This window comes from Prunus persica, chromosome G6 (assembly GCF_000346465.2).
Source record: "Prunus persica cultivar Lovell chromosome G6, Prunus_persica_NCBIv2, whole genome shotgun sequence".
NCBI lineage: Eukaryota > Viridiplantae > Streptophyta > Magnoliopsida > Rosales > Rosaceae > Prunus > Prunus persica.
Window position 1 is genome coordinate 18,718,341 of NC_034014.1, and position 26,541 is coordinate 18,744,881.

At 37.4% G+C, this 26,541-nt stretch overlaps 2 protein-coding genes across 2 annotated transcripts; both read right to left on the reverse strand.

Moving 5' to 3' along the window:
* Positions 7,800-9,202, reverse strand: LOC18772055. The gene is made up of 2 exons (XM_007205904.2): positions 8,663-9,202; positions 7,800-8,271 (listed from the first exon to the last, which is right to left on the reverse strand). The coding sequence occupies exons 1-2, from the start codon at positions 9,046-9,048 to the stop codon at positions 8,100-8,102; spliced, it is 558 nt and encodes a 185-aa protein (XP_007205966.1). The 5' UTR covers positions 9,049-9,202; the 3' UTR covers positions 7,800-8,099.
* LOC18772902 (3-hydroxyacyl-[acyl-carrier-protein] dehydratase FabZ) lies at positions 14,037-19,340 on the reverse strand. The gene is made up of 4 exons (XM_007205912.2): positions 18,967-19,340; positions 18,805-18,865; positions 18,539-18,683; positions 14,037-14,501 (listed from the first exon to the last, which is right to left on the reverse strand). Exons 1-4 carry the CDS (start codon positions 19,178-19,180, stop codon positions 14,250-14,252), a joined length of 672 nt encoding a protein of 223 aa, XP_007205974.2. The 5' UTR covers positions 19,181-19,340; the 3' UTR covers positions 14,037-14,249.

Here is a 26,541-nt window from a genome sequence, read left to right on the forward strand (position 1 = left end):
GAAAATTGTTGTGTCCCGTTTAAGAGGCGATGTCGCTCTTTGGTGGGATGAGATGCTAAAATCTATGAAGCAACAAGGTAAAAATCCTATTGCTCCTTGGCATAGGATGAAGAGACTTCTTGTGGAAAAATTCTTTCCTTTTGAATATGATATATATTTGTCAAGGAATGGTTACAAAATTGATCAACCCAAATTTATGGCGAGCGAAGAAAAGATGGAGGAAGAGGTCAAAGAAGAAGAAATTGTAATGGAGGTTGAATTAATTGACGAACCAGTAACCCACAAGACAGAGGGAAAAATTGAAGGTAGGAATAAATCTGAATTTGAAGAGAAAACACATTTATTCAAGGAGTTTGGTTATCAACTGACATATTCTAATCTTGTTTATGGAATTAATTGTATGATTATTCCATCCAAGTATGAGCAAGTTTGGATTCTTGGAACTGAAGAGTTTATTCACACATCAAATTCTATGTCTACCTAAGTTTAATTCAAGGAAAACTCGAGGTCGAGTTTTTTTACAAGTAAATGGGTCTGATGTAGGACAAATCATTGGTTTGTTCCTACGAAGGAAATTTGAAAAAGGGAAAAAAATTTAAAATCAGAAAATTGGGCTTTAAATATGGAAAATCATGCGTGAGCATCAATTATGACGCTAGGAAAAGAAGGAAGGTGTATCGTTGGGATTTTCGGGTTGCTTGATTTCTTGATAAGATCTATATTATATTTATATTTTTAGAATAAGTTATCAATCATGATATTATTTTTCTGATATGATTTTAATTAGGATTTTAAATTATTTTCTTATTAGTTAAGTTTTAAAATATTTTGGAACCTTGGGTTTCCTACGATTTTAGGGTTTCTTTGTTTTCTATTTAAGCCAACTCATGGCATTATATTAATAAGTTTTATCATGTTATTAATCAAATTTAGAGATTTGCTCTATTTTCTGGTGGATTCCAGTCGCTGATGGATTTCAGTTTATCTTTTCGGGTTTAAACGTTTGTTGATCCGTAAGCCCGTGCTTCCGTGGTGCATCCCTTGAGAACGTGTCAAGGTCACCAGCTCAGTGGATATAATCAACCAGCTTGACACAAGCAGATAGGTTTGATAAGAAGTTCATCTTGAGCAGATCAGACACACCTGCATCCCCTGCAGGGTTGGACTTGTCAGCGTTGGGATCAGTTATTAGCATTTTCGAAGAACCATTCACCCGAGTAGATAACTCTTTCGCATTCTTAGCCCCGGCCATCCTCGCCTCCAAAGGAGTCAGTGACTCCGAATCAGCTCCATGCTTGACTGCTTGTGGCTCAACAGCTGGATCGCAATGGTTAGGCGGATGAGCAATCCTCCCATTTCGATCCTCATCCCTAAACCGGTGCAGGCGACTTGAACTTCAGAAAGGAATATTAGCATCTCTTTGCCTCTCGGCAGGGGAATTGGTTTGGGAGCGAACCTCTTTACAGGCCGGATCACAGTTTTTGAGCTTTCAGTAGGAGACTTGAGCGAAATGTCCCGAACATTTCACATACCGCTAACCTTCTTGCTATCTGCACCACGAGATGCTTAACTCTAGCAGATGACGAGAGAGCAGTTTTACTTGAGTCTTCTCAGCAGATGAAACCTCTTTCAAGGAAACCTTGGTCACAACAAAAGAGAATCTTGGCTTCTTTCTTAGCGGAGATACATCTCTCGCCTACGAAGTCGCAGCTTCATCTATTGGAGACTTAATGCCAGCCTTCCTCTTTGAGGAGAGTTCGGTAGAACACTTCGCTTGTTCAGCAGGCAGATCATTAGAGTTTGGACTATTCTGCTTCCATCTCTAGACATCCTTGGCAAGGGCCAGGCCACCAGCTTTCTCCTGATACTTGCTCAATAGCTAGTGCCATTTGCAGAACCTTGCAAGGATGTTGAGAGCCTAGCCAACCTTAACCATGTATGGCCCAAGGTTCAGTCTCATGCAAATATCATTCTCTGCAAGTAGAAGACAGAAGTTAGTCAGTCACACTTCAAGAAATTCAAATAAAAAGGAAGCATATCAAACAGCAATGTGACGTACCATTACAGTAGTTGATAGGAACAAGTAGACCATCGCGAACCCCGCATTCCCACCTTCCACTGACTTCTAGCACATCAGCGTGCCATACGTGATCTCCTTGGCTGAAGCTGTCAAACAACTTAAAATTGCATATGCAGACCTGAGCGTACTTCTCATAGTGTCTCACTTCAAAGAAGTAGAAGAACTCTCGCACCTTCAGATCTAACTTGAAGAAGCAGCTCAGGTTCTCAAAGCACATGATTGCCCGGTAGACGTTCGGAGTACATTGACTTGGAGTACACTCCATGATGCAGAATACCTCCCTGAAGAACTTTGACAACGGGAACATGAAGCACAAGGAGAAATAAAATGGACGAAATGTGATAATCCTAGCATTTGGATCATTCACATCCACACAAGGCACATCGTCGGTCGAAGACTCCGCTAGCTTAACATGCACGTCGTCAAGTATGGCAGAAGCATAGGCGGCATGCCACTTCTAAAATTGAACTTCAGACGTGGTGCGATGGAGATAAACCACAACATCTTCTTATGCACTTTGGAGCCTCCTCACAAGTAGAAAGGCACTTGTGAGCATGGTTATTGGCCACCTTCCTTATAAGACATGATGGCTGGACAACTGCAAGACGAAAAGATATTTTTGCAAATTAGATTACATGTCAGGTCAAAAAAAAGAAAAAAAAAGACAGCTTGTAGGCCCAAGCCACAAACTCGCAGATCAAGCCGCATCCATAGCTCGAGCTACACCACGATAGGCCCGCGCCGCATTGACCTAATTGGGCCAGGCCCAAGTCACTAGGAAAAAGAAAGGAGCAACAGTAGCTGCTGTCGATAGGCACCGCCGCCCTTGCCAACCTACGCCGCCACTGCTGACGTCATACTAGCAACCTCCCCAAGTCATCATGATGACAACTAGCAGCTGAGGCCAACTGGTCCTCACCGCAAGTGAAAGAAAAGAAGAAAAAAAAAAAATTGGACTTACCATGGGGTACACGCGCGTCTCCTCTCTTCGACAAGCAGTACAAATTCTCTAAGATCTTTCTCAAGCTAGAAAGTAAAGAAAGCAAGTTTGCAATTTGAAGAAGAATGAAGAGAGACCTTGTATTTATAAAGGTTAGGCATCCTAGATCAAGGAGGATTCACAAGCCTATTCCATTGGGAGCCCAACTCCAAGAAAAGTCAAAAGTCTACTTCAATTAGGAGCCCAATTTGTAAAAAGAGTCCCAACTCAAAGAAGAAAGCTTAGACGAAATTGGAAGACTCAAAATAATATTTTTCATCTCCACATGCCTCACAAGCGCCATGCAGAAGCTGGGGGGCATTTGTGGGAACAAATATTTCGGCTTCCAATCACAAGGCGTCACATGAACAAGAAGAATATCTCATAGGTCAATTAATTGAGCCTATTTATTTGGCAAATTAATTGATACTAAAAATAGAGTTATTATCTTAAATATGGGATATTATCTTTATTTAAAAGATAATATCACCAATTTAGGATATTATCTTAATTTGGAGATATCATCATCAATTAGTGATTTGATCCCAATCAAATCCCTAATTGATTCAATCTCTACAATTTGGAGAAAGAATATCTTCCTTCCAAATAAGAATATATTCTTTGAAAAACTTTGGATGCCTAGAGCCTTAAAAATACATGGCTACATTCAACACACAAGGTAATCTGAAACTCAACTCGAAAACCCTACTCTCTCTCTTGCCATTTCCCATCTCTCCATATTTTCCTATCACGGCTCCGGTCACCACACACAGCTCAAACCACCCAGTTCTCCCCGTAGAGAAAACTTCGTTCTTTTTTTTTAGCTATTGTTTCTCAGAGATTCAATTGCACTAACTTAGGCATCGGAGGGCCTTTGGCCAACACCTCTGGGTGTGGTCTTTTACTCTTGTTTGATTTTACAGAAATCGAAGAAGAGAGAAGAGGAAGTTCTAAAGTCAAAGAATCTTCAAGAGAATATCTTCCGCGAGATATTTGCACAAACAGGTGTCACAATCTTTAGAACGTCACGAGATATTTGCACAAATAGGTGTCACAATCTTTAGGGCGTCACTAGTACCCACTTGAACTAGTTGTCAACAAAAATAAATTTGATTTTGGTGCGTATATATATAATATACAAACAAGAGGATCTTACAAACAAAGTTACTCATAAAATCCAAGAGAGCGTGATGTTAAAAAACAAGAAAAGAAGAAGCAAATGAAGTTTAAAAATTCACTAGTTGAAAGGCTTTCCAATCCTCGGCAGGAAGCATGGGAATGGGTTGACACCTAAACCCCCAGCACTGGCTTATTATATTTAGTCTTGAAAACAACAAAAACAATGACCTCCTTCCAATTCCCATTTGCCTAATCTTTTTAAAAAATACTCATTTACTACACATTATATACTTAAAATCTACGCTTTGAAGTTGAATAAGCATTTTATAACTTGCATTATTGGGGCAAGCATGAGCTAATTGGAGGGCTATTGACCCCTATACAAAAATCACAGCATATCTTCCGAGCTCCGATGTTGAAGATTTGGCTTGTACTTTAAAACAAGCCGAAAGAAAAATGGGCCTAATTGTTTATACTCCCCTAGAGTCTACAATCACCTATAAGAGAGAATTGAGACACTAAAAAAAAAAAAAAATCATTGTTCTGCAGTTGATTTAAGTATTGGACAGTTGGAAGTTCCAGAGAAATTGAATGAGTCCATGGAGGAGCATAATAAATTGATTTTGAAAGGAGTCTATGATGTACTCTCCTTTGTTGTTGGGTGCAAGATTTGTTTTAAAATAATGGTGATGTAAAAGGATATATAAAAGAATAATGGTGATGATGAAAGCACTTTGTTGGTTCTCAAAGATGGAGCAGTAGACCCTATAATTGAGTATTATTAGCCCTACATTATGTTGTCTTCCATTGTGATATCAATATATAGTTAAGATTTCTTCTTGTCTAATACTCAAATTCAAAGGAAAAGTATCGGCACTCTGCTATTTTTCTTCAATACAAGTTCTCTTTATAATATTTTTTTTAAGAAGAAGCAGAATTTCATTAATATATGGGTAAATCTAGGAGATTTTCAATAAGAACACACCCTAAATATTCCGCATTAACAGGGAATCATAAGCATCAAAAGTGAAAGGGTCTAACCATTGACATCCACCCAACCAGAGAAAGCTACAATACCTCCAACATCCCACATGATCCCACAACACCTAGTAATGAAAGATCTACCCAGATCTAACAACTCCACCTCCACAACACGAAGGAATCTTAAAAGTTAGTCCAAAAATATTGGAAAAAAATAAAATTCAGTACAGAACTAGGGAGAAACAAAACCCAGCATAAAACTGGGGAAACACTCTCTACAATATGACGGGAGAGAGAGATGTCCGATTTATTAGCCAAAGAGATTAATTCTAAGGGAAACCCCTTGAACCAAAGAGGAGTTGTAAAGAAAGAGAGACGAAGAAGAAGGGACAAGAAGGGTTGGTTCCACATGATTTAGTTGGTAAAGTGTTTGCCTTTTTTTTTTCCTCCTTTTCTGGGTGCAATAAGTGCTTTTTCATTGTACAAGAGTCATCAAAGTTTGAGAAAATTTTCAGGGTTAAGATTAAAATAAGCTATAAACCCTAACAAGAAATTTTTTGAGACTTTTGGGGAAAAAGAATAGTTTCTTATTTGGTCAAATTATGATTATTTTGATCGGAGATTGTTACTTTAAATTAGATTGGATTTTCACGAAGAAGTCCATAAATTCAATTATTTTACTTTTTGAATTTAGAGATCCAATCCAACATGTAAAAATCATCATAATTATAAAATTAGATTCAATTTAGACAATTTACCACAAACCTATTAAAAAGAAGAAGAAATAAAGAAATATTTCATTTGCACCACATATGCTAAAATATCCAACCTGAAACCCATTCAAATCATATTTATTTATACATGTTCTGTAATAAAATGTATACATGAACCGTGATTAAATTAAACCTCTTCATTAGGTTAGATTTACTAGGAATATGCATATGATTCTCCCAAATGAATTTCCTAATAAAATATCAAGATTCCCCAGCTTAACCACATCCAATCATAACTTCAGAAATTACCAGTTACAATTTATAATCGAGGCTGAGGTAGATCAGCATTGAGCTCCAAGTGGGTGGTCCCAGTGTGACAAAAAGGATGGGAGCTTTATGTGAATGTCGAGGGTCCCACAGCAACATACCAACCCATGTCAATCAACATAAAACTCCAAATGAATCTCTTTCAATTTTATTTAGGAGACGTCCATTCTAAGCTGACGCTGCCACAGATTCCCCCAATTATTTCTTTTTCACGAAATTATAATTTATAATGTAATGCTAATTTTTATTTTATTATTTTAAGGGTTCAAAAAGAAAAAGAAAGAATAAAATTATGCAAGTGAGACTTTGTACAACACCAAGATGACCGCCATTCGTAGTCTGTTTGTTTTTGTTTTGGTTTTTAGGGAAAATACAAGACCTGTCGCTAGATTTTGCAAGTACCATATACCAATAGGTTAATATGGATTGAGGCCTTTGGCACAATCCAAAGAAAAAGCAGTGCCAACCCTAGAGGACTTTTTCCTTTTTTGTTTTGGCATACTTGATTAAGCTTTAACCAATTACATTTTTTCAAATTCAATGTATATACGTGGTGTAGTCAAGTGTGGAAATTTGTAAATATTGGAAATTTCAAGTATAGACATCCTTTTCTTGGCCATCCAAAAACTAAATCTATATATATAAAGCAAAAGGCAGAGAATGGTAAAACATTCAAAATACCAGAAAATGCCCTTGGTTAATGCAAACATTAAGAATTAAAATTATTAATTAAATGAGGATAATATGGTAAATTCACAATTTTTCATATTAAAAAAATTAAAATTAAAAGAAAATTCAGATAATGGATCCTATTTTTATGGAACACAACTATCCATTATCTTTTTTAATTTTAAAATAAATTTAAATTTTTTTTAAAAAAACCTCTCGCAGGCGCAGAAGCGCGTGCAGAGAGACTAGTATATTATAAAAGACGACGACGATGATAATAAAATAATTAAAGCTTTTTTATTTGATTTTATATGATTTATTTATTTTTATTTTTGTCAAAGAAATGAACCATTCTGATTAGTGGACAATAGATTCGGAGAAAGACGTATGCAAATATCACGTTTGTTGACGGTCCATTTTAGAGAATTATTATACATATGTATGTATTTATAGTATATACGTGTGTGGATGAATGTGAATGTAGAAGCCTAGAAAGGTCTAAAAATATAGAGGACCATTGATATTTCATTTTCATGAACGGCACTTTCTGGGCTGGAAGACAAAAAGTTTTGCGCTAGGCAGCATTTAGGTAATAATTGCGGTGGGACAGAGGAGGGTTTGGGATTTAGAAGTTTAGAATTATGATGTGGTCACAAAGAATTGAATTTAGAAAAGGGAATTCATTACAAAGAAACACCGATGACTGAAACAACCGACAAATAATTTCTACCAGATGTAAAATCCAAGTTCATGGAAACTAAATCTTCCAAGCAACAATCTAAAAGACAGTGCTCCGAGTGCTTAGCTACTGATTGAAACTCTAGGATATGTTTGAAAGTGCTTATAAAAAGAAATTTCCGACAATTAAAAACGCTTTTGATCATGTTTGACATCTACACTTCATTTTGGTCTTATAAAGCAAAATATAATCTAAGAAGCTAAGGTTCGAAGGTTAGAACCACATATATATATATATAAGAAAACTTTGGCCAATAATGTCCATTTGAATCCATAAAACAAATGCACTCCACCGACCTTTTTACAATTAACTTTACATAATCATACATTCATCAGCTAGCGATCGTAGCTAGCAACACACCCTGTTGTACTATTATGTAAATAACGTCAATGGGGGCAATTGAGGAAAAAGAGGGTTGCACCAGCAGTGCAATATTGTGTAACTGACGTTTGATAATCTTCCAACATTCTGGCTTCATCATTTGCTGTTTAATTAGGCGGCAGCCACCGTCTGGCTCTTACCGGAAGCCTTGGAGTTGGTCGAGGTGGATCGCGAGGCGTGGCGGTCGTCCTTCTTTGAGGACACGGCCTTACACTTCTCTACTCTCTCATCTTGCTTCATCTGTTGCTCTCTGCATTCTAGGCTACAAAATGCGGTGTCTCCCCTGTACAAATAATTCAATTATTAGAAAATAAATAAAATCAAGACATCATTAATACTAAACTTATTTTTTCCTAACATTATGAATGATTGAACTCTTAACCTATCTTAATTTTATCTCGTTTTTTCGCACCTTTTGTCTCATATCTAAGATATTTAAGCAGAAATTGTGTCACAAAATTAGAAACACTGTATCAAACTTTATATATATATATATAATTAATTTAGTAGTGGTATCTAGATGAATTTTGGTACATCCAAATCTAACAGTACACCTTTGAAATCCGAAAATAAAAAGGAAGAAAAAAAATCCATAAATTAAACAAAAGAAAAACAGCAAGAGAAATAAGATAAAAGCATAGATAATTCCAACAAGGGGTAAATTAATTAATTACCTATACATGTAGATGTCCCGGCCTGAAGCCAAGTGGCGTTTGCAGAGGCCGCACGTGCGGAGAAAGTGAGCGGTCTCAACGACGTCATGAGCAGCCGAGGTTGTTCGGTGGTTGTTTCTGGGAGACAACATGGCCAGGAAACGGTGCTGTTCATGGTACCCAAAGTTGTTGTTCTTCATGTCCATGCTCTCAATATTATTATTATTATTAACTGCAGCAGCAGGCACTTGTTGTGGGCCCACCACCATCGCTGCTGCTGCTGCTGCTGCTGCTGCTGCATGTACATCCGTCGGTTCCTCTCCTTCCACGTTGTTCAGATCAACGGTGATCCCAGTCATGCTTGTTGTCCTCCTCATCGGAGGGCGGGGACGCTTCCCTAACAACATCTTTTTTTAATTTGTTCTAAACTAGTTCTGATGGCTTCTGCAGTTTTCAGAGAGAGAGAGAGAGAGAGAGAGAAGAGAGAAGAGAGAAAGAGATTGGGGGAGTGAGAATGGAAGGTGGGGAAGGAAGATAAATGAGATGGGGGAAGGCTGAGATTGAATCTGGACCGTTGATTGAGACCATTGAGTAGAACAAAACTCCACGTTAGCATAACTTAATGCTCTCTCTCTCTCTCTCTCTCTCTCTCTCTCTCTCTCTCTCTCTCTCTCTCCTGTTTTTTGTCTCCTACTTTAGCTTTGCTTTTTCTCTCTGTACTTTTCTTAATTTAGGATTTAATAATTCATTGATTCTCTCTTTGGGTATCTTACCTGTCAGGTCTTCCTTCAATTTGTAATTAAATCAGTCTCAGATAGCATAACATGAAACCTAATTGGTTGTACGTGTGTCTTTCCTTCAATAAGTATTTCAGGTATATTTTTTTGTACCAACAGGTGTGTTTTATAACCCTGCAACAATCACAGATCCAACGTCTGCATCTTGGATTTTAATCACAGCTTGATGGGGCATGGCAAAATAAGATCCATCATTACTGTTCAATGTTTGGTTTTCCAGCTTACTTATACTGTTTAGGAAATTAGGACAATCGAATAAGCAGTAGTGACAAGCAAACACTTTATTACCAACTAATGCGGTTTGATAATTGCTTCCTCTTGGTATATAGTGGTATTTGTCTTTCTCAATTTCAAATTTATCTTCGATTGACAACAATGTGACACGGTATCTTTATTGTATGATGCATCTCGTCAATGTCAGGTGTAGTTGTAGAACCATGAATTTAAGTCAGACGACACTTTAGAGACTATTTGAAAGAAAATATCATACTGTAGAAAACTGTAGTGATATTATAATAGGAGGGGAGGGGGGAAAAGAATAAGAATGAGGTAAGATTTCTCAATTATTCAACACATCAATTGTATACGTGTCTTGACTATTCTCTCTAGTAATACGATTGTATTCTAGAAAACAAAAAATGTCAAAAAGAAAAAAACCAAGAAGGGGCCTGGCCCTTTCGATCTTATGTGGGTCCGCCAATGGTCAGGTGGACGGTCCCAATGCTGCCATGTGTTATATTTAATTTAATTTATAAATAATTGTTTTCCCAACTTTTAAAATTCGCCATCAAAATGCTACCTGCTCATGATCACTTCTAATATTTTTTTACTTCAACATCTATTTCTTGAAATGACCTCGAAGTTTTTCCAGATCATTCTTTTTCACGACTTGATTTGAGATATTTGTATTTTGAGGACAAAAGCAACAAGAGGTGTGACCATTTTTCTGTTTTTTCCGGTAAGTTCTCGTAATTTCTAATGCTGTGCGTTCTGCTATACCTTAGTGGATTTGATGACATCCTTATAAAAAAAAAAAAAAAAAAAAAAAGAGCATACGTTCTTCTCTTTCGACAGTTGGAACAATAATTTTTTTTCCGGTTGTCGTTGCATTATTAGAAGATGGAGTGCGTAAGAACACTGAACTAGACAGACATCATCGATTGCGAGCTGAACCTAGACAAAGTAAAATGTATACTGGTGGGTGGACAATGTACATCAGTGGGCCAACCACCTTCAATTTTCTTTCCCTTTCATCAATTTCTGGCATTTATTTATTTTTATATATATATTTATTTATATTTTTTGTTAGGGAACTTCTATGTCTGTTTTCAATAACATTGCTCCTTAATAATAGGAATTCCTATCATCTAACTCTTAATTTAAATATACTTTTTCTTTTTAAATGTTGAAAAAGATCACAAGTTTAAATTCATTTTCGTCGATCAAAACACAGAATAATATCGTTAATAATTAAAATATTTATATTCAAGACAGTAAAAATGAATCAATCCAAACCCTCTATTAGTTAGGTCTCTATTTCAAGACCAATTGATAAAAAATCAACGAAGTCCACTATCATTTCATCATCTAACCATGAACAAATTATTTTCAATAAACAATGAAAAATTTGTAATCATTATAAAATGGTAAGATGATTTATGACTTTGATGATATTTTCGCAAGGATGGTTCTCCTCAAAAGACACAAAGAGCTTTAGAAAATGAGACCGACGATATATTGAAAATATTTTTGTTCACCACTTTAATTCAAGGTGTATGCTCACCACTTTTCCCAATACTTCATACGTGTCTATAGGCATAATAATGGTTAACTTTTTACTTTAATTTATGTAACCATAGTTATACTTATGAACACATGCCAAGTATTGAGAAGGGCGGTGAGCAAAAATACTCCCTATATATTATAGTTAAATGATCTGAATTGGGTAATTGTTTATCTATTCATTCAAAGATGATTTTTGCAAAAATTAGTCAAATGGATAACCACTTAACTATATGATTATCATGATGATATTTCAATGTCTATTACAAGCGCTATATATGTATGTTCATTTATGATCACAATTTTGGTTAAGATTTAAATTTTTATTTATTTATAAGGATGATCCTTTGGAGACTTGAAAATTGGGCAACTACGACCATTGCTTTAAGGGATTAGTAGAGCCTTAAACAGTGTGCAATAAAAATCATACATCGTTGTACACTAATCTTTGTTTGGATCATTGATTACTGGATTAGTGTGTTGGTGTGTACGTATATGCAAGCCCATTCGTAGGAAATTTTTTGAGTACAAAAATAACACTGTCACGTAATTTTATCGTTTGAATATAAAGGTAGCATAATCTCGCAGAGGCTATAAGTTCATGTTTAGGAATTTAAGGTATAGGATCTCAATGATTTACAGGCCTATACAAGCCCAAACTCAATACAAATTCGAGCTATATGAAGCCGATTACACCTAATTTTATATCAACCCGATCACACCCATATCAAGCCCTATGACGGCCTGACTTTTTTATTTTGGTGCACATTGGCTGCCTCGGGAACCATAGTTTTGTGGTTTATTTTAAAAAATAAATAAATAAATATCTAACCATGATTAGTATTTACTCAATGCGTGGAAACTTTAATTCCACACTATAGTTGAAAATGGTGAACAAAATTGTCCTTGATGGAAAAGTGTGTTGTATTGTCAGATGAACCTTCTAACATATTTTATTATAGTTTAATATGCAAGTGATAATCCCTTTCCACCTTTTTTTATTCATTATTTTGTCGTGATTTAATTTTATACCATCATCGTCAGTTCTCATTACTAATCTGGATGTCTATATTAATCCAATTTGTATTGGCCCCACGTTTCTCTTGAGTCACCCTCTCTTCTCAGAGTGATTATAGTGTAGTACAATAGTATTTAGTACAGTCACGTGTTATAATATAAGTGGATATTTATTAATATTATTTTTTTAAAAAGATAAATATTAACTATGTTGTCCACACATATTATAATACGTGTATACGCTATACAAGGTGGCCGTACTCTTGGAAAGAAAATCATCTGAGCAAAATTTGTGGTGCCATTTAAATCTAGAAGGAACTTTAGCTCAGTGCCATTTTTGTTTGGGCCAAAAGATCTCTCCTCAAACAATGCATTTTAGTGCTACCAATTGTTACAAGCGTTCTCTGGTTTTACTATACGAACATCAATTACTGTTTTTAAGCTTTGCATTAAAGTAATATCTTGCTTTTTAAAAGGAAAGTTTGAGGCTCAATCTATGGGGAAAGGGTGGACTTTGATGGAGAAAACTACTTTCTTTTTTTTTGGTGTAGTTAGGCAATTGTCTTTGATGGTGCTTATGGTTTTGATTGTGTTTATCAGTTGCTTTTCAAGAGAATCTTCAAAAGAGAAGAAGAAAAAAGAGAAGAAAAAAGAGAGAAAGGGGATGCTTTCCAAAAGCATTTACAGTGAATTACCAAAACACATCATGTCTTCACAAAATGAGAAAATAGTTCTCAACACCTGAGAGAGAGAGAGAGAGAGAGAGAGAGAGAGAGAGAGAGAGAGAGAGAGAGAGAGAGAGAGAGAGCTGTGAGCCCCAAAACCCCCATGCTTAGGTGTGCCCACAAATCCACAAAAGCTCAAAACGTGGTTGTGGAACAAGATATTCCATTATATTCACAAGTAATAATTGATGTTTCCTAACAACTTAGAAAAAGAGATGGAAATGGAGGGCTAAGTTATGATGACTGCATAAAGGACACACAAACCCTAATACCAATGAGTCCACTTTGATATTATGTGGAGGATAAAGGCACCTGCACTCATCAACCACATCATTGGGAGCTTGAAAAGGGGTCCCCTTGCATCAATTGGAGCTCCCAGACAAAGAAGCTATATCTGCATACTGAACCAGAAAACCCTAAAACCCAGTACTCTAATTAGGGTAAATTCAGATGAATGAGCCTAGATGGTAGCTTCTGGATCTTAGAGAAAGTGGAAAGCTGAGCTTATGAGATTGATAAATGTTAATAAAAGGTTTGCAGTAGATTTGTAATGGGAATTAAATTTTGGTATTCAAAAAAGTTGTTACTTGTAAAGACTCAAGCATGCAACTTTTGGAAAAAGTTGTTTTGAAAAGCTGTGTGATGGGAGCTTTAGAGGCAAGAGGGTCGCACAATGCACTGAAGCTTTAAGGCATTTATTGTCAGAAGTGTACAATATTGACTTCCTATCTCAACTTGCACAATTGATTTTTTAGGAAATCAAAGCTAAGAACTCTTTTTATCTCTTCCTAGATTTCTTCTCCTTGAAGCTTCTACTTAGAATCGGTATTCTCTTTGTATACTTAGACTCCAATCTTACTATCCTTAATTCAAAATGTCCTGGAAATCTAAGCAAACAGTAAGAAAGAAGCCCAACTTGTTAGAATTAAAGTTAAGTTTTACTGTTGCAAGGGCATGTTGAAATGCACTTAATTCAGGGATAAACCTTCCCCTTGTGATTCTGCCTTTTGATTAACACTTGCTTATTTTCATAGAGGAAAGGAACAGACAAAGGGGTTTCTAAAAAGCAAGATGTCCAAGGAAGTCCAAGATCAGATGGGTTCAGCAAAACTATCAAGCATAATATCTTTATCGACGCAGAAAGTCCAAACTGACAAGCAAATCCTCAACATCAAGGTAGTAAAGAGCTTTCAACAAACAAAAAAGAAAGATAGAATACATAAGAAACAAAAGGAGAAAAAGGGAAAAAAATTGCATATTAATGGATCTTAAGACATACTCAGCACATCAAACACTCCCACTCGCCATCAAGAACTCGCCCTCGCAGACCAAGTCACCTCCCACGTATGCCTTACCCTCCATCTTTGCTATTCCAAACCGTTTTTGGAACTTAACTAGTGTCATTCTCATTACCAAAGTGTCTCCTGCAATCACAGGCTTTCTAAACCTCACTTTATCAATTCCTGCAAAGAAGAAACTGTCACGAGAGCCTCCCACTTCGGGTTGCAGCATCACCAAGCCACCCACTTGAGCCATTGCCTGAGCCCAGAAACCACTTTTGTCAGCACGTAGCAAAGTGCATGCACCACAATCAATATAAATTTGAGGCAAAAGTGGGCATAGATGATTATATGCCTTGAGGTTTTGAAAAATCCCTTCTATTCTGTCTTAGCCCCACATAAGAAAGAGAATTGATAAGGAAAGAAACAAAGAGATTGAAGAAGTCAATTTGTACACTCCTCTTTTAGCCATCTGCACTCCAAAATAAATATTTTACAGGACGCTAAAAGAGGATTGTTAATTAACATAAAAAATTCAAAACATTAACCAATTCACCAAAGAAAATTTAATCAACTTTGAACATTGTATAAAGAAATATCAGCTCTAGAAAATGGATGAAATGAAACCGTCAACATGACACACCAATCATGGAGACCTGAACTGAATTGAAATTCAGTAACATTTCAAAAAGAAGAAGATTCTTCTGCTTTCAAAAGCCAAACGATCACTTGAAAATGTGTCTTGAATCAGCTGGAATCAGAGTGGTTCTTCAATTAATTTCAATTTTCCTGATTCAGCAACATAGTTATCATCGTGAAGTTCAGCACTGTAGTATTGTTCTATGTTCATTGTGTATAGTCTTCCTCTGCATTACTGGTTACCCAGACATCATCTAATGGAACTAATCCATAACACCGAAACACAAAACTTCTATCCATTGCACTGTGCATGCCTGTTTCTTTTTATTACTATCCTGTGTATCTTTCTCGCTTTCTCTATGGATTATCATAATTTTACTGGAAGTTTGGAGCTGAAGTGCAAATTGCATCTTTTAGAAGCCAAAAGGAGGTGGCTTAACCCAGAAAACAAAAACAAAATAAAAAAGGGAAAAGAATTATGGCAACACTACTATTATTATCTTGAGAAAATTTAAAGTTAAAACCTTAAAAGGAAATCATAATGGCTGGATGTTCAGAAGACATTTTGCCAGAACTACGGAAAGGAACATGTAGCAAACTCAGTTAAACACCGAAGGTTGATTGATTTGATCAGCATGCACCATTTGAAGTTTAAAACTGCTTGAAATAACCAATGCCACAGGAGTAGATAACTTATTGGTGTTACTGTTCCACAATTGTTTTGGAGCAGACAGACTAGACAGAAAGGCCCTATACAAAATAACCAATGCCATAGGAAATAGATAACATAAATATTGGTGATACTGTTCCAGTTTGCCTTTATCTTCTCCTCGTCATAGGAAAGGGGATTAAAGTCAAATGTATCCTACACAACACAAAACCCCACAGCCCGAGGCCCATCCCATGGTACCCAGAATAGAATGCAGCAAATAGGGCATTGCCAATCAAATCATGGGGAGGTTGGACCCATTTCCTTCCTAAAGGAGCAAAACCAAAATTCCATTTGCTAGTCCATCTATTCACGAATCCAAATGCATCTTTTCCAATGGAAAAGTTTCACAGAGCAGAAATTGTCTGTGAAGTTTGAAGGGCTTTTTCTTCAGAAAATTGTTACATGTAGACTGTAGTAGTGAAATAAAACTACGAGGTTTGAGAAGCTGAACTTCTAATTTGGTCTAAACTATTGAGCCAATGGGTCTCGCAAACAGCCCTTTATATCAGTCAAATGGCCTAAAATATTTCTTGAAACAAAATCGAGGAGACTAGCTCAGTTACTCTAGCAAAGGAACAAATGCTTCATCATGACAAAATATCTGGAGAATCTCCATGACTCCATAAACACAACATTTATCTTACCTTGAAACCAGACTCTGAATTTCTTTCTGAAATGTCTGTAGCAATCACGAATTGCCCTCTAACCTGACAACTATTACTAATAATTTCACACAAAAAATCATTTGGTAACTTTTCTGGACGCTAAAATATGAGCATGAAAAACTTCAGATTTAAGACCAACTCAAACCTCTGCCACATGAGCCAAGGCCCAATGACAAAGCACTAGTTTAAATGGAATTTTTTTTCTCTCAAACATGCTTGCTCATTTATGATAAGCATCATGCTCATATGCTCAAGGCCATCCATTACATTCATTAAACAAGAACAGGGAAGGGGAAAATGAATCAATCATGACTGAAAATTCACAGAATTCCAATTAATCCTCTGCATTGGATTTTAAAAAGACCACCCCTTTAACTTCCACTAAAAGAAAAATTAAACCAACTTAGCATGGCTGAACATCCACACAACTCGAGTTCAATAACATGAATCTTCTTCTGCAGACAACTCAATTTGCACTTTATTTAGCTGTCCTCCGAAAGAGTTTTGAATACATATACCCACCCACGCATGCAACCATACAACGATGGCCAATTTATGGACTTCACAAAAATAAGGCAAGTGAATCTATGGATAGGTTTACAGATACCTAGACACAATGAATGACCTCTTGATACATTTTCACTGAGCTGCATTCTACCTTAAGAGCTGGTGGCTCTCTCTTTCTCTTCTTCTTTTCTTTAATCTATTTTGTTTTGTTTTTTTTTCTTTGATTGTTCAATCCTTTCTCAGCATATTACCCATATTCAACCTACCAGGAACTTTATATATTTGTTGAACTTGGTTTATTATTCATGTACAATATATATGTAATAAAATATACTTTAAAACATTGTTTTGTATATGAGAACTCTTGCATTATCATTTTTTACGAAATAAATTCTCAGTAAAAAAAAAAAAATACAAATACAGACTGAAGGTGGACAAGTAGTCCACAGCAGAACACGAACAAAACAGCTAAATACTAAACAACACTACTTTCTCGGCTTGCAAACTTACAGCTGCCAACCTATCTCTAAGAGTATTATACCTCTAAACTCAGACGAAACAGATGCCCATAGAGGTGACCAAAATCTAACTCTTTCCCGCAATTCTTCCAGACCCAAATCGTTGCATAATTCAGAAATCGTTCTATGTCTTTCTATCAAAATTACCCAGATAACTGCCAACATACTACAGCCCCATAGAATTTCTGCCCTCTTCCCACACCAAAGCCCTTGAACCTCTCAATTAATAAAGCGTAACAACCTCATCGGATAACCAAACTCAACCCCTCCTCCCTAAAAGCTTTCTCCATCTATTTAAAGCCACTGGACAGTGAACCATTAAATGATCAGTGCTTTTCTCTAAAGGTAAAAAGCTACTTGCACTAGCAAATTCACTCCTGTGCATGAGAATTAATGTCAACTTCTCTTTTAAACCAGTCCCGATGTGTATCCTATGGGTTGAACTAGAAACATTTGTCCCTGCTCCCTTCTTCCCTGCTAACTCCTTCAAATTAATTCTTTCTTATGCAGCCAGAAGTCACAAAAGCACATCAATTAATCATTCAGGAAAGTTTCATCTCATATCTATGTTGATGCAAAATCAATCCTTTTACGAGCATAAAACATTTGCTCATTGGAAAAACATTGAAGTTTGCATTATTGGATTGGCACCATTTTAAATTGAAAAACAATTTCAATTGGCAATACAGCATTGTAAATTTCAGAGCTTATATGAAGTGCAAATATATTATAATTATAAGACAATGGCTAGTTGATGCAAAATCTAGCTTAGACAAAAAAGCATCATTCCTTACATCAAATTCACAAACAACAATGCTGAGAGAATGTTAGATTCTAAAAAAGCTTACATCTTGGTATTTTAAAGCATTGAAAGCCCTACATAAACCCTTGCTAAGCTTCCTATATCAATCAATAGTCTAAATTCGCAGAGCCCTTAAAAGTGCGCATCTCTATTTCACTCTCCCTGTATATAATTCTCTCATCTGCTAACTACAATGTCCCAAGTTAGAATAAGTCAGACACCACACACGTACACCAATGAAATCCAATTCAAGAAATTAACATAGATATCCACAACCGGCAAACGAAAAACCGCTAGAAATGCAAAGACATTTACAAATTTGAGACAAACACCAAGTGGGAGTTGTTATAACTTGTGACATTAGTTTTTTTTCTTTTCCCAAAAGAATGGTTGCAAACGTCTATTACCAAAATGCATAAAAACCTTATGTCAGTATGAGAATAAGTAGTGTACCTCAATCATGAGAACTCCAGGCATAATAGGCCTCTCTGGGAAGTGCCCAGGGAAAAAGTTATCATTTATAGTCACATTCTTTATAGCAACAGCTGAAACCCCTGGATTGTACTCAATCACTCTATCCACTAAAAGAAATGGAAACCTGTAACACGATCCCACAACCAAAAGTAATCACTAAACACATCAACAACAGAAAAATTAAAATTAAAATTAAGAAGAAAAAAACAATCACAAACCCACAAGTAAATGAGCTAAACACTAACCGGTGGGGCAAGATTTCACGTATCTGATTAATATCCATAACTGTAGGAAATGCTGGGTATCCTGTGAAGTCCCAAATCAACATTTTCAGAATCAAACATTTGTTTTGTGAGAACAAAGGAAGCAAGCAAATCGAATACAAGGATGTCTGAGACAAACAATACTCTTTTCAATGGGTGTGTCTTGGCCGGCGCTGTCTTGTACATTTAGAGAACAACATGCGAAGAGATTCCGTTGGTGATTTGATTTAAGGCAAAGCATACGAGAAATTGGGAGAGAAACTGAAAGAGAGGTCGGAGACTGAACGAGTTTTACTCTTCTGGGTTGACTCAGAGACTGAGCGGGAGCGAGATACATGAGGGAACTCGAGGCCGACATTGTTAGAAACAGAGCAACAGCACACTGCACTACAACAGCGAGGGATTTTAAATGAATTCTGAGGGGTTGGTGAATAAGTTGTTCAACTGCTTCCGTCTGTTTATCTTGTGATTTTGCTAAGAACAACTCCAATGCAATGTTGTAAATTTGGGATGTAAAAATCATATTTATATCCCATTTGCATTTACAGAATGTAAATATGATCTTTTATTTAATTTTTTTTCTTTCTCGTTGTTCCAACGGAAAGATGTAAATTTCTTTTTCCGTATTTTACATTTATCCTCTTGCTTTCTCTTTTTTTTGTTGTTGATCTCGTCAAGATTTAAGAGATTGGATGGTGGGTGGGGAAGGAGAAAGAAGAGAGAAGCCATGGGAGGTGGCTCGTCGAATTTGGGGTTAGGTTTATGCTGAAATAAATTTTTTAAAATTCACTATGAAAGATATAGTTGAATTTTAAGGTTTTGAAAAAAATAGTGGGGGTGAACTTGGATGTTTGATTGTGTAAATAAAAAAATTCAAACGAATGCAAGTTTTGTTCTTTGTTTTCGTTTGGGCCAAAAAGAAATCCACGTGGAAGCCTATTTAGGCAAAGAAAGGCTCACAAAATAGAAAAAGAACAGAGGATTGGGTTTTGATTCAAAAAATAGAGAGCCCAAAACCACATCAGAGACCCACGTCTTGTACGAAATAGTAGAGTTGTAAAAAAAGGCCAAATTAAATGGCAATTGACCACTAGAGCAGATCAATTAAAAAATTGGATTGGACCCAGCATCTAAATACTCACCATTGATCTCAAAACCCAGAGTACAAGATCAACAGATTTTTTTGTAAAGTCTATTCTCCGAAACCACGTGACTACCTGACTTTGAAAAGTCAACAATTTCAACTATCACAAGAGAGTTTATTGGTAATTAATGAAAACAAGTCATTAACAGAAAGACTTCTCTGAAACTCTGCGGCCAAAAGATCATAATCCTTTTTATATAATTCTACATCATAGCAGGTGATCTTTTTTAAGAGATAAGCAAATTACGATCTTAGGAGATAAGTGGGAAGCAAGGGAGTTGTTCAAACAAGAAAAGCAAATTGACCATCACGTCAGATTGTGTTCTTTCTATTTTCCAAGAACAAACAGAGAACGAAGAGAAGTTGGTCTTTCTTTCAGAAAAACAAGGAAAAGACCTCCATGAAAACTGATTATTGATGGTTCCTCTCTGCTAGAACAGATAACTTCCCTTTTTCTTTGCATTTAAAATAAAAATATCTTTTGGAAAACTTTGCCGCCCATTATTAAAAGATTAGAAAACCCACTTCAGCATTTTTTTTTTTTATAAATATGAGAGGGGGTGAACAAATCAAGAGACAGCCAAAAAATCAATCAAAAACATAAACTCAAAATGATCACTTGATCTCAAAAACCTTCAAAACATTGAAGCAACTAATAGCTCGTTGAGCCACAAGAAACAAGTCAGCTATAAATTAGAATCTCTAACTCTAATTCAGTTTCAGAGAAATAGTCATTCAAAGCGAGATTTATCTAGTTACAAATTTGGTTCGGCTTAAGCCAAATTAAGGAGAGTACAGGTTTTTATCAAACATGAAAGCCTCAACAAATTTAGAGAGAGCCCTGATCAAGCAGAACAGGTACCACAGTGCAGTTCCAGTTCAGTGATCCTCAAATTCAGCCACTTCTACCCCTTCCGGACTGAAGAGGTCCCAATTCTGCCAGTGCAAAAAGCCTTCCGGGGCTTGAAATAGATTAAAGCTCTGCCAAACTCAAACGTTGGTATCAATTTACAACTGAAACTTGACAGTTGAAGATGTTGATAGTCCAGTCTAGCATAGATATACCCAGTCCAGCCCGAATCAGAAGCATTTATCCAGGTAGAAACTGAAGTCCAAGGGTTTTTTTTGTCTTTTTAGACTTGGTCTTTTTTTTTTTTTTGAGCTTTGTAAAAGGTAGTTCTGCCTAAAAATAATTCACTTTTTTATCATTTATTCTGGCCAGAACTACCAATTTTGTACTGTGAAAAATTGTGAAGTCCTCACCAGTCTGAGACAAGAAAATAACTTACTTGGGAGATACCCAAATTCACAATCGCTTGTCTAGAAATCAGTAACTTGGGGTGCAAGTTATCTATCTCTAAGAAGTCTACTAGGATTTTCATTGCTAGCAGTAGCACGCTCGCGCACAAAAGAAAGTTGACTCGTTGACCAGTCAATAGGTTTTCGAGACAATAGGGAACTTTACCCTACCATCATATGAACAAATATCAAACGAGTGAACAATTTGGCACACCCAGTGGGTCCTCTCAATATATATATTCCTAGAAAAATCCTCTAGTATATGAATATTGGAAGTTTTAGCTAGAATCCATGCTGTGCCATGGAAAGAGATCAAGCAGCTCTCCGAGAAGGACTTGAGTCATAAGAAAGTGATGCTAGGCAATCAGCCTAGGGCAGTCCTAGGAGTAGACGTTCCAGATCTGGATCCAAAAAGTTAAACTAGATACAAGAGGCTGTGTTTCGGCAAGAGGCCACAGCACAAAAGAGCTAGGATACTTTGAACAACATGACAACCATGATGCAATGGCAGGTCAATAGGCAGTTTAGGAAAGACCGTGAGGCTACTATTGCCAGAAATCCAAACCCAGATGTTGTGGTCCAGCAGCTAGACCTCCCTTATGGACCTCCACCAAGACTGGCATAGCCATACCAAGAGAACCCTTTTATCGCACAGATAGCTGGAATACCAGGACATGCAAAAATCCAAGCTGGACAGAGGGGATGAGCCCTTTCCATCCAATAACATGAGGCTCCAGTTCGTCCCAAAGGCCTTGCACAAGCCCCCCAGAATCAGCCAGAACCTCCACTTATTCCACAACCAGTGGCCCTATGTGATCAACCCTTGGCACTTCTACCTAAGCAACCAGCTATATTGCCCTACAGACCTAGAAGGATGGACCCCAATCCATTCCCTCCACTAGCAAAAGGCAGGATAGGCAAATGGGGAGTTAACCCATTTGCCAATAATGACAGGAACATACCAGGGGCAAACTGGAGGAACCATCCAGATTTCGAAGAAGAAGAATAACACAGGAAGAAAGCCCTACACAGACCATATAGGATGGAGCAAAGGATTGAACATAACTAGCCAGAACAAGGGCGAAATCTGCATTCTGTCAATGCTTTGAATGACATGGGGGCACTTCAGAGAATGATAAGAGAGATGATGGAACCTGAGGGAAGAAGAGGAGAAAGGCCCACCTACAGAAAGCCATATCCAGCCTATATTGATCAAATACCTCTACCCCCAGGTTTCAAGGTGCTAAACTTCACTTTTTTCAACGGAGAAGACACCCATGCTTCATCAGTTGAGCACATAGGCAGATTTTCTGTCTAGTGCATAGCCATAGAAAATAACCATCTGTTAAAGCAAAGGCTTTTTGGAAACTCTCTCTCCGGGCAAGCTTTCACCTGGTATACTAACTTACCAGCCAATTCTGTTCAAACCTGGGAACAAATGAAATTTTTTTTCCATGACTACTACTTCAGGATCCAGCCAGAAGTCACCATCAGTGATCTTGCTGTCCTCAAACAGAGTGAAGATGAGCCTGCTCAAGACTTCATAACCAGGTTCAGAAAGTTCAAAATGAAATGCGGAATCCCCATAGAAGAAAGGCACTTCATTCAAATGGCTCAAACCACCCTTAAAATCTCTTGAAGGAAGAGGTTTGATGGGATGTTTGGAGATCTGGCAGAACTGGCAGACAAAGCATCGAAATACGAGGAGCTGCTCAAGGAAGAACAACAAAAGAGAAACTCTTCTAAAAGCACATATTACAAAACCCCATCTTCTTCAGTACATCTGGTTAAGGTAGAATCAGAAGAAGACACAGAAGGCTCGGAAGAAAGAGAAATTGCAGTGGCAGAAATGGCAAAATTAAAACATCCCATTAGCTGCAAGGCTCTGACAAAGCCACCAAAGGACCATAAGCCACCACCATTCACAGGAGGGTTTGTCCCAAACAAACCAACACAAAACATGGTCTATTCCTTCGATCTAACCAAGGTGGATGCCTTGTTTGATGAGATGCTGCTACAGAAAGCAATAGATACACCCCACAGGTTGCCCAAGCCAGAAGAACTCAAGGGCAGACAATATTACAGATGGCACAACTCTTGGAACCATTCCACCAACAATTGCGTTGTTTTCATGGATGTCATACAAGAAGGAATAACAGCGGGAAATCTAAAACTGGCGGAGAAACCTCCCTCAGTAACAACATAACCTTTTCCCCAATCTCAAGTCAACATGGTCAACTTAAATTGGCTAGAACAGAGGAGAGGCAAACTAACAGCAGAAGCTAGCCCTAGCATAGGCAGAAGAGCCACGAGAGAAGCTAATCAAAGGCGAAAGGCAACTATTTCGGCTGGGGTAGTTCTGTGCAGCAAGTGCAAGTGTGAAAGTGAGATAGAAGTGACTCTGGATAGGAAAAATCAGCCTACACCTAGTGTTTTTGACAAGATTGGAACATCATACCAACATGGCCTAGTTCCGGCTCCACCTAAAGACAGAGCTAGACAGAAAGACTATCTGAGGCCTATCCAACGCAACAGAAGAATGACAGAGCAGCCAAAAAAGGAAATACTAATTAAAATGCCCGAAAATGACAGGCCCATGACAACTATCATAGAAGACAGGTGGTATTCTGTTGAAAAGAGCGGTATACCAACTCTGGAACTGACCAGAACACAGAAAAGAAGAGTTCAAAGGCAATACTACACCTTCCTCAATAACAGGGATAACACATAGGTACTCCCAAAGACCAATTTTGCAAGAATTGGAAAAAATCCAGAAGTACCTCCTCAAACAGAACAAACAACATGTCAGCCACAAGAGCTAACAAATACAGAATCTCCAGGCAGACCTTCCATCCATCTTGCCTCATCCTCAGTCAATCAGTTGAAACCTTCACAATCACAAGGTGAATCTGAACCTATTGCCGTAGAAGGACAAGAAGATTGGACTGAAGAATATGAAGAATAGTAGTTGGACTATGAACCATCTACAGACGACCAGATTGGACTCCTCGAAACAGGAGATCAAGAAGACTGGACAGAGGAATATGGGGAAAAGCAGATAGAGTATGATGGAGAACTGGAAGAAGAAACTGAGGCTTTCGGTGCAAAATTAGAAAGCTTGCTACAAGGTGATCTAGACATTAATATGGTGTTTATCCTGCCAGAAAAGTTCGGAGTGGAAAAAGGACAAGAAAGTACTTTGAAAGGAGACATACTCTCCCAGGAAAGTTTTAAGTGCAGATTGGCAGAAGTAGAGGAGGCGCTAGAACAGCAAACACCTACTGCCAAAACAGGCAGAACTGCCATGAAATTAGCCGCAAAACAGCTCTGTTTCTCCAAACCCACAAAGGAAATGGCCAATCACCTCAGACCTTTGTTCATAACAGCAAACTTTAGGGGTGTTCATATTCCTAAAGTGATGGTAGATGGAGGTGCAACCATTAATCTTCTGCCTCACAGGTTGCTAATCAAGATGGTAAAACAGAGAAGGATCTAATTTCAACACGCTTGACGATCACCAACTTTGCTAGGGGCATCACTAAGACTCATGGAATACTAGATGTTTATGTCATAGTAAGAACTAAGAAGCTGAAGATTGCATTTTTTGTGGTAGAGACCACTTCTACTACCTACAATGCACTACTTGGCAGAGATTGGATCCACCAAAGTCTATGTGTTCCTTTCACCCTACACTAACATTTGGCCCTCTAGCATGAAGAGGGTTTCATGGAAATAGTAGAGGCCGATCCACTGCCTATACTACCTTCTGCCATGTGTTTTGAGGCCAGGTATTATCATGATGATCTTGGTCCTTTCACCTTCTTTGGAGTCAACCAGAACGGCCGCCTCCATGGTGTCACGGCCCAGAGACTCATTGAAAATGGTCTAGCCAATTCTTTAGAGGACTGGAATAGACCTTTTGTTCTGAACATCAAGAACTCTGATGTTTAGTCCCAATCAACAAGAAAAGGATCGAACTACAATAATCCGATCCATTAGAAAAATATTGTTGATATATTAGGAAGAAAAGAGGCTCTCTATGCAGAATCCAGCCATCAATATGGCAGAATTCACCCATAAGAGCATTGAAGAACAGGAAGAAAGTTTATAGGAGGAAGTACTAGATTTTGCACCAGCAGCACTAGATGACTCTTTACCAAAAATGGAAGATCCATTACAGGACATAAACTTAGGGACATAAGAGAATCCAATACCCACTTTCATTAGTGCATTATTGAAAGAACCACTCAAGAGTGAAATCATTGTACTTTGCATGATTTAAGAGACTGTTTTGCTTGACATTATCATGAGATCCCTGGATTGGACAGAAAATTGGTAGAACACAAGTTGCCAATCAAAGAAGGCTACCTTCCAGTCAAGCAGGCCAGAAGAAGAATGTCTTTGAAAACAGAACTGAAAGTTAAAGAAGAAATAGAAAGACTGGTTAAGGCAGGATTCATCAGACCGGCCATTTATGCTGATTGGCTAGCCAATATTGTGCCAATTCTGAAAAGAAAAATAAGGGCAGTTAAGATCTGTGTGGATTATAGAAATCTAAATGAAGCATCCCAAAGACAAATATCCAATGCCTAAAGTAGACATGCTAGTGGATGAAGTTGCTCATAACCAAATGCTATCTTTCATGGATGGCAATGCAGGATATAATCAGATTATGGTGGCAGAAGAAGATATCCATAAGACAGCCTTCGTGTGTCCAAGACATATAGGTGCTTTTGAATACACTGTAATGCCTTTTAGCTTGAGAAATGCAGGAGCCACTTATCAAAGAGCATTGAATTTTGTTTTTCATAACATGCTAGGTCATTCTCTAGAAGTGTATATAGATGACTTGGTGATTAAGTCCCCAGAAAAGGGAGATCATGTATCAAATATGAAAAAGGCATTCCTAAGAATGAGACAACACAAGTTGAAAATGAATCCCAAGAAATGCGTTTTTGGAGTTCAGGCAGGAAAATTCTTAGGTTTCTTGTTCCACCAAAGAGGCATAGAGATTGATAAAAATAAGGAAAAATCCATCATGGAAGCCCTACCACCTTGAAACAAGAAAGAATTGTAGAGTCTCCTAGGAAAGATCAACTTTCTAAGAAGATTCGGAAAAATCCAGCCTTTCTCCTCCTTGTTAAGGTTGAAGCAAGAACAGACATTTAAATGGGAGGAACAACACCAACAGGCTTTTGAGGAAATCAAACACTACCTCTCAAATCCACTAGTTTTGTCCTCGCCAAAGAGAGGCAGACCACTCAAATTATATGTTT